The sequence below is a fragment of the Dermatophagoides farinae genome, chromosome 6 (assembly GCF_024713945.1).
Source record: "Dermatophagoides farinae isolate YC_2012a chromosome 6, ASM2471394v1, whole genome shotgun sequence".
NCBI lineage: Eukaryota > Metazoa > Arthropoda > Arachnida > Sarcoptiformes > Pyroglyphidae > Dermatophagoides > Dermatophagoides farinae.
The window spans coordinates 2,310,674-2,322,783 of NC_134682.1; the positions used below are offsets into that span (position 1 = coordinate 2,310,674).

General features: G+C 27.5%; 2 protein-coding genes and 1 long non-coding RNA gene across 7 annotated transcripts; 1 reads left to right on the forward strand and 2 right to left on the reverse strand.

The window, feature by feature from the left end:
- Nucleotides 1-91: 91 nt before the first annotated feature.
- On the reverse strand, nucleotides 92-1,110 carry LOC142597600 (uncharacterized). Its single transcript, XR_012832280.1, has 2 exons — nucleotides 945-1,110; nucleotides 92-879 (listed from the first exon to the last, which is right to left on the reverse strand). It is a non-coding gene; the product is annotated as an uncharacterized LOC142597600 (long non-coding RNA).
- On the forward strand, nucleotides 1,099-2,839 carry LOC124493415 (uncharacterized). Of its 5 annotated transcripts, XM_075731868.1 has the most exons (4): nucleotides 1,663-1,773; nucleotides 1,914-2,182; nucleotides 2,280-2,502; nucleotides 2,569-2,839. In XM_075731868.1, the coding sequence occupies exons 3-4, from the start codon at nucleotides 2,302-2,304 to the stop codon at nucleotides 2,764-2,766; spliced, it is 399 nt and encodes a 132-aa protein (XP_075587983.1). In that variant the 5' UTR covers nucleotides 1,663-1,773; nucleotides 1,914-2,182; nucleotides 2,280-2,301; the 3' UTR covers nucleotides 2,767-2,839. The 5 variants fall into 5 exon arrangements, with proteins under 5 accessions (XP_075587986.1, XP_075587983.1, XP_075587984.1 ...); XM_075731871.1 differs by lacking the exons at nucleotides 1,663-1,773; nucleotides 1,914-2,182 and adding an exon at nucleotides 1,099-1,228; XM_075731869.1 differs by lacking the exon at nucleotides 1,663-1,773 and having other exon boundaries at nucleotides 1,837-2,182; nucleotides 2,293-2,502.
- A 70-nt stretch (nucleotides 2,840-2,909) lies between these two features.
- Nucleotides 2,910-4,618, reverse strand: LOC142597599 (uncharacterized). Its single transcript, XM_075731866.1, has 2 exons — nucleotides 4,514-4,618; nucleotides 2,910-4,335 (listed from the first exon to the last, which is right to left on the reverse strand). Exon 2 carries the CDS (start codon nucleotides 4,299-4,301, stop codon nucleotides 3,762-3,764), a length of 540 nt encoding a protein of 179 aa, XP_075587981.1. The 5' UTR covers nucleotides 4,302-4,335; nucleotides 4,514-4,618; the 3' UTR covers nucleotides 2,910-3,761.
- Between the last annotated feature and the right edge of the window lie 7,492 nt (nucleotides 4,619-12,110).

Consider the following 12,110-nt stretch of genomic DNA (forward strand, 5'->3'; position numbering starts at 1 on the left):
AACTTTGAAATAAATTGATTTACGACTCATAACAATAATCAAATTCATTTCTTATAATAAAAACAACAACAGCAGCAGAAGAAGAAGAATAAAAAAAAAAATACCAAAAGATTTTTTCTCGGACATTTCAAGATGAAAAAGAAAATGAAATTTACAATCAATCAACAAAATGAATTTGAACAACAACAACAACAACAACAAAAACAAAGATATTTATCATTTGTGTAGGCGTTATGTAAGATTCTAATCTGTTTAACTGTTTAACTGCAGTATATGTGTGTGTGTGTTTGTGATGAGTGTGAATTTCAATTTAATCATTTCCGATATTTATGTGCGTGTGTATGTTGTATTTATATTTAACTCGACACACACAAACACACACAAAAGTATGTTTCTAATTTTGGGTTTTGTTTTTTTGTTTCTGACTGTGGGTGCAAATTCAGTCTTAGTTTGATGTTTGATGTGTGTGTGGATGTTTCAATTGATTAAATCAAATTCAATGAATTGATGATTAAGGTCAACTTTAAAAAAAAAAATTTCGATAACAAAATGATGATTGTGGTGGTGGTGATCAGCTATTGTTTTTGATTTTTCACTCTGGAATTAACCGGTTTTTCTTTTCTTTCTTGATTCATAGCCCAGGTAAAATTGCCCAGAAACAGAAAATGAATTTTGGCAAAAAAAAACAAAATGAAATTAAAAATTTAAGCATATCAAGGTTTTTTTGTGTCGTTATGGGGGGGAATAAAAGCAATAATAATGTGAAGAAAGGGTTGCCACTTATGTGATATTTTAAAGTGAAATAAAATTTTATCATCATCACAGATGTTTTTTTGTTTTTTTTTTGCCAAAATTCATCACAGATGTGTTCACAACGGTCTGAAATGAAAGAGAAAATGAAATCAAAATTAAAAAACGTATCATTCAATTAATTAAATACTTGCAATGTATGAATATAGATTACCACATCACACCAACAGCAGCAGGTATATAATAATTATTTCGATGATATTTTCACACTGTTGATGTTGATGTTTTGATGTGATGTGATGTGATGATGGTAAACAGATCGAAATCTGATTGATTGATTGAATGTTAATATATATCTGTGATGATGATTAAATTTAAATGAATTCATAAAAAAATTGATTTCTTTGATTGATTGCAACATTTTCATTTGTTGTTGTTGTTGTTGTTTTTCATCATCATCATCATCATCATTCAGAGGGTATGTATATAATTCATTCAAAAAAAATATTTACTTCACTCATATCATTTCGCACTCGAAACACTCATTTACATCGAATGAGCAATTCAATTCAATTCAATTCGATTGATTGAATGAAATCAATTTTTTTTTTATTTCTGTCAAATTGAAAATTTCAAATAAAAAATGACCATGAATGAATGTGAATGATAATGAAGCCATGAATGTTTTTTTTTCTTCAATTTTCCATTTCACTATTTAGTCAAGTTAAGTTAATTTTTTTTTTGCTCTGACATAAACATGTGTTTACTTTTTATGTGTGTGTGTGTGTGTGTGTGTGTTGTTTACATTTGTATTTGAATATTGCCCAAAAATTCAAAAAATTTTTTTTTCTTTTTAGTTTATTTCATTTCAATTTTTTATTTTTATTTATTTATTTTTTTTTGTAATCCATTTAAAGTTATCACCGAACAAAAAAAATGAATGAAAGATTGAATTTCCATCGAAAAAAATGCGATATTTGTATGGGCGTTGTGTGTGTGTGTGTGTGTGTGTATGAATTTAGGGTAGGTGAATATCAAATTTTTTTTCTCTCACTCATTTTTTTTTCTGCATTCTTGAAACCCTTCTTCTTCTTCTTCTTCTTCTTCGTCAAAAAATCTTGATTTTATTCCATGAATCAATCAATCAATCAAACAAACAACAGGCATTTCATTTCATTTCATTTTTTTGTGCGAATGATGAATGAATAAATCAAATTGAAAAAAAATGGCGCCACTGATATATATTGTAACACAATTGTCATGTCAATTTTTTTTATATATTGATTCAATTCATTAATTCATCATCATCACCGCCACCACCACCAATCATCATCATCACAATTTTTAACCAATAATCATCGATAAGTGAGCGAAAAAATTTATATCAAATCAAATCAATCATACACACACACACACACACAGTAATAATAAAGTGGGAAGAAAATACTTTTTTCGATAACATTTTTTTTCAATCAGTTAATTGATTTTCAAATATTTTTCATTTCTTTCTCATCAAAAATTTGATTTAGTGATTTATGACAGGAATAAAAAATGGAAATGTTGATCAATAATTTCTCATTACAACGATCATTAGCATCATCGATACGATTATCATTAATGTTCATATCAACAATGTTAATCATCATTATTTTACTATTCACCGAATTCGATAATGTTGATGGACAATTTTTTACAAAAACATCAAAATCAATACCAAGATTGGGTAGAAAAGTGGACAATAGTTTAATCATGGTAAGTGTTGGTGTTTTTTTTTTCTTTTCGATTTCATTTCATTTCATTTTGTCTATACACATACAGGAATTATTGGACGACAATGACGTCGACGTCAACGATGGCAATGATCTGATTCTATCATCATCATCATCATCATCATCAGCAACCTGGAACCATCAAGAAGATTCATCACAACAACAACAACAACGAAATCAAACCAATCTATTATATCGGCTATTCATGCAAATGGCACGTTTATTTCGTCAATCACCTCATCAATGATATTGAAAATTTTCTGGCCTAATTTTTTTCCACGAAAAAAAATTTGAAAAACAACCAAAAAAAAACAGAAAAATTTAAAATCAAGTCATTCACATACATTCTCACTTCATTATTGATTGCTCAAATTTCAAGTCAGAAAAAAATTCCGTTTTCTAATTTATTTACCAAACCATAAGAAAAACAACAACAACAACAACAACGACAGCTAAGACAGAAACAAAAAAAAATCAATTTGGGTCAATTTGTATTTGGTTCATTAAATTCATTGTGTATGTATGTATGTGTGTATGTATTTTGTCGTTGTTGGTCATCATTGACCTTGATAGTGTGTGTGTGTGTGTGTGTGTGATCGTTTACAATTGATTGATTGATCGATTAATGATGATGATGATGATGATCACGAAATGGGTCACTGTGTGTTTGTGTGTGTATGTGTTTGTCTATTTTTTGTTGTTAAATTCCAAAATCTTGATCAAATTTCATTGTATTGATTATTGTCAATTTTAAAGGTTTATTTATTCAAAAAAAAAAAAATTTTTTTTTTAATTGTTCATTTTAATTATATTTACATTTCTGTCTCTGTTTGTTGGATATTCTCTTGTTTTGTGAAAGAAAGAATATTTTTTTTTCGTTTATATTATTATCATAATTATTCAAATGTATTCTGTGCTTTATCATTTTGGTTTTTTTTTCGTTGAAATAAATATGATTGATGATTCATTAAAAATTGTAGGGTGTGTATTGATGTTTTTCTTTCATCTGTTCTTATTCTTTCTCTTTTTTTTTCATTAAGAATTTCAAGCAAAAAAAAATGTGAAGAGACTGTGTGTCTTTTGATCAAGTTGAATAGGATATTCAATGGGGGAAAAAATGTTTATTAAATAAATTTGCTTGTTTGTTATTTTTTTGGGGGGGTTCTGTTTCTCGATTTTGAAATTTGATGGAATCACAATTTTATTTGTGATGTGTGAAGACATTTTTGATGTTGATTTCGTTTATCTTTCACTCATATATAATTTATTCGGATTATTATTATTCGGATTTTGTTTGCTATTTGTATTTAAATCTGAATATTCTTTCATCGTTGGCAATGATGACGATGACGATGATGATGATGATGTTGATAATTTTAACATTGCAGCTGGCATATTAAATTCTGTTTCATCATTTTCACGTTGTTCACCATAATCGCCCATATATGTCATTGATGATTGTAATGGTTCTAATGCCGCCATTGGTGGCAATGGTGGTTGAAATGAACGTTTTCGTGAAAACAATGTAAATCCACAATGGCAACCACCAACATAACCATTGAATTTTGTTCGACGACAGAATGCTGAACAATCTAAACGTCGTATTACGGTTGGAAAATCCATTTTACGTACAGCCGCGTGTATTTGTCGCCGTTGTTGATCATTATTCAATATTGCAACAATAATAATGGTGGCAATCAATACAATCGATGATGATGATGATAATAATTTTAATTGCTGTAATCGATTTTTTGTATTCATGATTGATTTTGATTTGTTCATTTGTTGATGACAAATTCAAAAAATTCCGTATATTCTGGAAATCACAAAAAAAAACTTAGCAATCAGTGATTGTGAAAAAAAGAAATTTTTTTTCAATCAATGTTAAAAATTTAAAATCAATGATGAATTTGGATAGCACTTATTATTAACAGATTATTCTTCAAATTGAAAAAGTTTTTTGTTGGAAAATTTTTTTTTCAGCCGACAATTACCTGAATCAACTTGGCAACTGAATATTCTTTTGGATATGATGCCGATATTTATTCCAATTTTTTTTTCATCTATGGCGACATCAAAGTATCATCTGTATGGTTCCTACAAGTTACATCAAAAACAAAAAGATAAAGAGTGAATCTGGTTCAAAATCAGCATATAACAGTAATAATAATAATAATAATAATGAAAATAAACAACAATGCATCGGTGCGTATGCAAAAAAAAAAAATTCAAAAAATGCATGTAAAACGACATATTTTTCTTTCGCACGCGCCAACGGAAAAAAAATATCATGGAATTTTTGTAACGATCCAAAGTTATTTGCATCATTAAGAGTATATCATGAGTATATCGCATGCGCTTAATTGAATGAATATATCCTGTGTGAATGATATGAATCCATTTGAATATGCATATATCCTCATGCAATTTTTGTGTTTTTGGAAAAAAAGGTTCAATATTCAGATTAAGAATTTTTGAACATACACACACACACACACATGTGTGTGTGTGTGCGTGTAGGTTAATCAAATGCAAAATACGAAAAACAAACAAAAAATGAATGAAAGAAAAACAAAAATGTTCCAATAATCCTATGGATATCGAATTATTGTTTTTCCTCATATCTGATTAATCACATACGGAAAGAATGAAAAATGAATTAAGAATTTTCATCACATCATCATCTTAAAGAATAGTTGTATGTACCCATGAATAATGATAAGCAAATCTGATCAAATGGATGGATGAATGGATGGACAAATCATCAATCAATTTTTCCGATAAAGTGAATAATGAATAATAATGATAACTGGGAAATTTTTTTTTTTGTTTGTTCGGAAATCAAAAAATAAAAATCCATGTTACATATGTTTTATTCATACAGAATTTCATCATCATCATTCACATTTATTTTGTTTGTTTGTTTTTTCTGTTGTTGTTGTTATTATTATTAAAATCTGATTTACGTACACATTTCACTTAAAAGCAATTTTTTTTTGTTACTATAGTTCACCAATTCATGATTGAAGAATTTTGATTTTTGTTTACCAAAGTTCTTTACATTTTTGTTGTCGTTGTTGTTCGTTGTTGTTACTTGAAAATTATTTTTTTTAATTTTCATCATTCTGAAAAATATAATTCTCTTTTCATGTTTTAATCAGGTAATCACGATACATTTTTTTTGGGAAAGGAAGTGGGGCCAGCAAAAAAAAAACTTCTCACTACGTAATAACGACGTATGCGTGAATTTTTTCTTTTTCGTTTAGACAATTATTAGCATAACGGCTTATCTACATATAGACATAATACGGTAATTTCATTTTATTTACCCGAGAAACAGAGAGAAAAAAAATTGATAATAAACCCATGAGGCATTTACACACACACACACACAAAGATGCTTATCTCAATAAAATTAAAAGAAAAAAAATTCCGAGTATATGTAATTCTTGGAAACGGAAACAATGCATACGGATATTTTTTTTCTAGTCTCTCTATGAGACAAAAGTGAATTTATGTTGTTATTATGTAAATTATATTGCAAGCCGGATATTTTTTTTTTTTTGGGTTTCATCTTGATTTCCCCCACCACTATTTTATGGGTTTTAAATGTAGAATTTTTTTTTCTTCTTCATTTTCTTTTTGCTGATGAAACTTTTTAAGCGATTTTTGTTTGTTTGTTTTTATTATTTTCATTTTCATTTTTAAATCCTAAAAATAAAAAAAAAGAAAAAATTGAAAAATTATCGAAAAAAAATGGCAAAACAATTTGATACTGAAATTGTTTATTCTAGCTGTTGTTTGTTTGTTTGTTTGTTTGTTTGCGTTTATGACGACAAAGAAATAAAAGTAAAGTTTTTCCGACAAAAAAAAATGAAAATGAAAAGAATCAAAATATGAATAACTTGACTGACTGAATAAGAGAGAAACAGAGAGTGAGACAATTAGGTAATTTTAATTGATTCATACTTTACTTGGGCAAGCAGCCCGTAAGTGGAGTAAAAACGTCAAATGAAACGTCACTTTTACTCCATATTGTGTATACGCCCCGTGTATGGATGAATATTGTGACATTTTTTTTTCTGTTGTTGTTGTTGTTGTTGTCGGAAGAAACAAAAAAAAAAATTCGTTAACCAAAAAAAAAAAAAAACAAAAAAAAACAAATGAATTGCTAACTAGAATTTTTTTTCTTCATTCCACCATGTCTTGAATATATATTCTCATCATCATCTATTTGCCACCATCTTCATCACCATTCACCATCACTATCGTCATCATCATCATCATTATAATTAAGTGTTGTGAATATTTTTTTTTTTCTGTAAAAAAACGAAAGAGAAAAGTCCTTTTTCAGCGTATCATTTGTTTTCGCCAAAATTCATTAATGATCATACATTATGATGATGATGATGATGGTGGCTGCAACAGTGGTGATTGCTACGTTTCATTGCTCAGAATACACACTTTTATCAAATGAGAATGAATAAAATGAATAAAGGATGTTAATGAAAAAAAAGATAACAAACAAAAACAAATTTTTCATACAAAAAAAAAACACAAGTAATTCAAACTGCCATCACAAGAAAAAGAAAAATTCATTTTATACAATCATCATCATCATCATCATCATCATATCTAATGTCGATCATAATGATGATGATGATGATGATGAAATTTGTTTTAAAATTCATGAATTTATAAATTAGATTATTATTGAAAATGATGATGATAATTGAATTTGAACAAAAAACAAAACAATGAAAACAAATTCATTCAAATTTGTCATTCATTCATTTGTTGTTGTTGTGATTTCAATGTAAATGAGAATTGAAACTGGAACCAAAAAAAAAAAAATGTTTCCTTTTTCAACCGATAGTGGGCAATGCTCTGCTAAATGGAATTTTTAATGCAAAAAAATAGACAAACAAAATGTACTCAAAATGTAACACGTACACACACGCGTATGGTACGTGTCATGAATTTTAAAATCATTTTTACAATCAATCATTGATTATTTTTTTTTTTTTTTGGAATTTTGTAATTTTTTTTTCACTGAATTGGATTATCTTAGATTAACATTGGTTTTTTTTAGACCAGACACACAAAAATCAACGATTCTAATCAAATCAAACAAAAAAAAAAAAAATGAAGAAATTTTCTGGCCAAAATTAAATCAACAAAATAGTATTGCAATTGTTTCTGTGGTAATCCTTCACAAACATCTTTACATTTAATTTTGGAATGTGATCGTTTTGCAGCACAGAGATGTTTTTTCGCTTGTTACTGTTCTGATATGTCTAATTCTCTATCCAATATGTTGGATGAAAATATTAGAAAATATTTTTCAAATTTCCTTCTTTCTATTTATAATTGTTTATAATTTTTTGTTATATTTCTCATTTTTATTTTATTTTTTGTAAATCTTTATCAACTCCTATTTTAAGGTATAGGAGCGTTTTGCTTTTTCTAAATAAATAAATAAATAAATAAATTGCAATTGGATGTAACAATAATTAAATTCAATCATTATGATTTGTATTGAATGTTGATTAGATTTTTTTTTTTTTTAGTGGGGAAAAAAAAATCTAGAATTTAAATTGGCCACATCAACATATATGTTGTATTTTATCGTTATCATGAATGACAACCGATAGATGGAAGCAGTAAAGCTTTTAAGTTGAAAATTATTTTTTATTTCATATCAATATTTTTATATGAATTCGATTCGCAATTTCCGGTTAATAATTATTATAGTGATAAATTATTGCCAAAAAAAAACGATTCATAATAATCATCAACATATACATACACATAACTGTCATAATATTCAAAAAAAAAAAAAAAAAACAGGAGAAATGATGCAGAAATCGACAATGACGATGATGATGGACAATGAACTTTTAATTCCATTTTATTTTTCCATGAATGAATGTCATATATAAATAAATCGCTAACGAATTTCTGTCCTTTTATCAAACCAAAAGGACAACCACCGAAAAAAATACGCATTAAACAAAAATCAAAAATGAAAGAATAAATAAATCGTGTACAAACAACAACAACAACAACATAATGTCATGTCAATTTCCAATTGAAATGATTCAATTTTTTTTGGATTGTGTGATTTTGAATGATTGGTGATGAGAGAGAGAAAAAAAAATGAAAAAATAATTTCCACTCGATGATTATCAATCTGATGATATTGACACATGTGTGTGTGTGTGTGTCTGTGTATGTGTGAAAAACCAATGAAAAGTACATTCATCAACACCGACAAAACAATATTGTCCACAAAGTTTTTTTTTGTTTTGTTTTTATAATTCAATTAAAATCTAATTAAAGAATCAACATTATTCAACCATCATCTATTTTTAGTCGATTGTCATCATCATCATCATTCATTGGCAATAATTGTACGTTCACAGCACTCTAACAACAAGCTTTATCTAGAAAGATCAATTGATGGACGTACAATAAAAAAAAAATAAAAAATAATTGCTCACACGCACACACAGTAAATCCTCGTTTAAACAAATAGGAAAAAAAATCTTGTGTGAAAATGTCATTTGCAATAATTAACACATTCATTTCCGACTGTGTGTGTGTGTGTGTGTGTTCGTATACATATATGTTATCATCATTATAATAGTTTAGTCTGTCCAAAAAAATGAACAAAGAAAAAAAAAACACTAACAAACTTGTACATTTATTTTCATTTCTCACACACATTGGTCAATGAAACCGTGGATCATAATTAAATTTGATTGGTTTGAAATTTTCACATTCTATTTGTTTGTTAATGTGATGGCCATTCACCACATTCATAGCTATAACCATGATGTTAATGATGATGTTGGCATCATCCATCCATCCAGCCATCCACTATTCCTTTATTCCCAGCAACAGTATTTAATCCTCAGACAACATTTGAATTTGCCAGCAAAAAAAAGAAAAGAAAAAGAAAACAGTAAAAACTATACGGACATTGTCATCATCAACATCAAAAAAATAATGATAATGATGACAATAATAAACGTTTCATTCTCATTTTTAGTTTTTTTTTCTTGTTGTTTTTTTTTTGTAAATGTAACCAAATTGACCAGCCAAAAAAAAAACGACGACGACGACGACAAATATACATAGAAGCAGCAACAATAACAACAGCAAAAAAAATAGCAAACAAAACGATTGTTATGATGATGATGATGATGATGAGTAAACTCATTAATGTTGATCATCATCATCATCATCATCATCATGATTCAGTAACTGTAACCCAAACGAAAAAGTAGTGAACGAAAAAAAAAATTCCAATATAAACCGTATTAAAAAAAAAGACAGAAGAAATCAACACAATGAAAAAGTAAGCAAGAATAACAACGACGACGACGACGACAGAGAAAGAAAAAACATTGCCATTTTATTGTATATATATAACACCAAAGCTTTCTTCTTCTTCGATTAATGAATTGAACTAAACGAATGCAAACTGAATATAGTGATTATTATCATCATGATGGTAAACCACCTACTATTATTATTATACTAAACAAAATTGAATGTGGAATTTTCTCTCTCTCTCTCTCTCTCTCATCTGTCGTCATCTTATACAATGAAAATGATACAAATACAATTGTGACAATAAGAATAACATAATATAATGGAAACCTATGCAAACAAACAGAGAAATATAGTGAAAAGTGATGATGATTATTATTATTCAACAACAACAACAACAACCAAAAAAAAGAAAAGGTTTTTCTATTGAAAAAACGAACATTGTCTGTTTACAAGAAAAACAAAACTAAAAAAAAAACATATATATATTTCATTCATTCAAAAATAGAATTACAAACAAACAAACAAACCATGATGATGATGATAATATTTATTATAAAACATTATTGTCCATTGATGATGATAATGACTTTGTGTGTGTGTGTGTTTGGTTGAATTTGAATTGAAATTTTTTTTTTTTGAAACCAATGAACACGCCCACACACACACACACACACACACTAGTAGTAGATATACCGGATCATTTTCTCCCAATAATAATAATGACAACCGTTTCCGTTGTATTATTTGGTCATCATCGTATACATTATAATGGTCATTTTTTGTTGTTGTTGTTGTTCATTTGTTAAATAAAAATGTGAAAAATTTTTAATCTTTTCAATATATTTATGAAAATTGTTTCGGTTGATCAATTCTTTTGATTATTGAATTTTTTTTCTTTTTTCTTGATGTTTTAACTTTTAGTATCCGGTTCATTGGTCGCTTTATATATGTTGGTTGATTTTATGGTTCGATTTCCGTTTTTTTTTCTTTCTCTCTCACTCTCTCAGTGTGTGTGTTTACGTATGTGGACATTTGTAAACAACTCACAGAAACGAAACATGACAAAATGTGATCAAATAATAATGATAAATTGATGAGAAAAACATGAATAATCGATGAAATGTTTTTGGACCGAATGATGAAAATGACAATGACCAATTCCAAATGAACAACAACAATAATAATAATAATAATAATAATAATAAATACATGAAAGTTTTTCGAAAAAAATATGGGTCATTCATGGTCATTTTTCCAATGAATTTCCGTTTTTTTTTCTAAAAATTCTGTATTTATCCTATTTTCAAAGTTTTCAATTCTTAACATTTTGTTCTAATTTTTTCTCCTCTTTTTTTTCTGTCCTCTGAATAGGTTAATATTATTATCTTTTGATCAATAATTGATTTTTGTTTCTGGTCTCATTTACAGCTATATATGATAATGATCCGTAATAAAAACAACAACGACAACAACAACAACAACACTGATGATAATAGTCAATCTTCGTCAACCGACTATCATCATCGTCATCATCAAGATAATAACTGGTTATTATTATAGGATTCCAATGAATCTTTGTGGACCAAAGTTGAAACTTTGTCATTGAGAATTAGTGAGTAAAACTTTCATCTAGCTAAGAATATTATAATAATATTTTTGTATGAATAATCCTATCTCATTTACTTATTATTATTATTATTATCAATAAGAAACATTAACGTTGTTGTTGTTGTTGTTGTCGTTTGTTTGTCTAGACTTAAAGTCCATTATTTTGTTTTTCTTCATATCGATTGATTCTTGATATGTTCTTATCATTATCGTTCTCGATGTTTGTTTTTCAGTTTGTTTTTCAATATCAATAATATACCTTTTTTTTCTCCAATGATAAACAAAAACAATGATAACAAGTGATTATATTTGCATATGATGACATTTGGATTTGGATCAGGTAATTCATTCGATTCTTATATATCTATTTCATATGAAAAATATTGTCAGGTATCTCTATCACACACACACAAAAAAAACCTTTCGGGGACTTTCGGGCCATTATTTTCATTATTTAATATCGACGTCAAAGGAATAATACCCTAAAATCGCGAATTTAAATACGCAACTCTGATATAGATATTTTTTTCTCATAAAGTAACTATTATTTGTAATGCTAGTTTTTTCAACTATAATATGCGTCTTATAGCCGCGATTTTAAGGTAATATGAAATTCATTTCACAATGTTTATTATTATTATC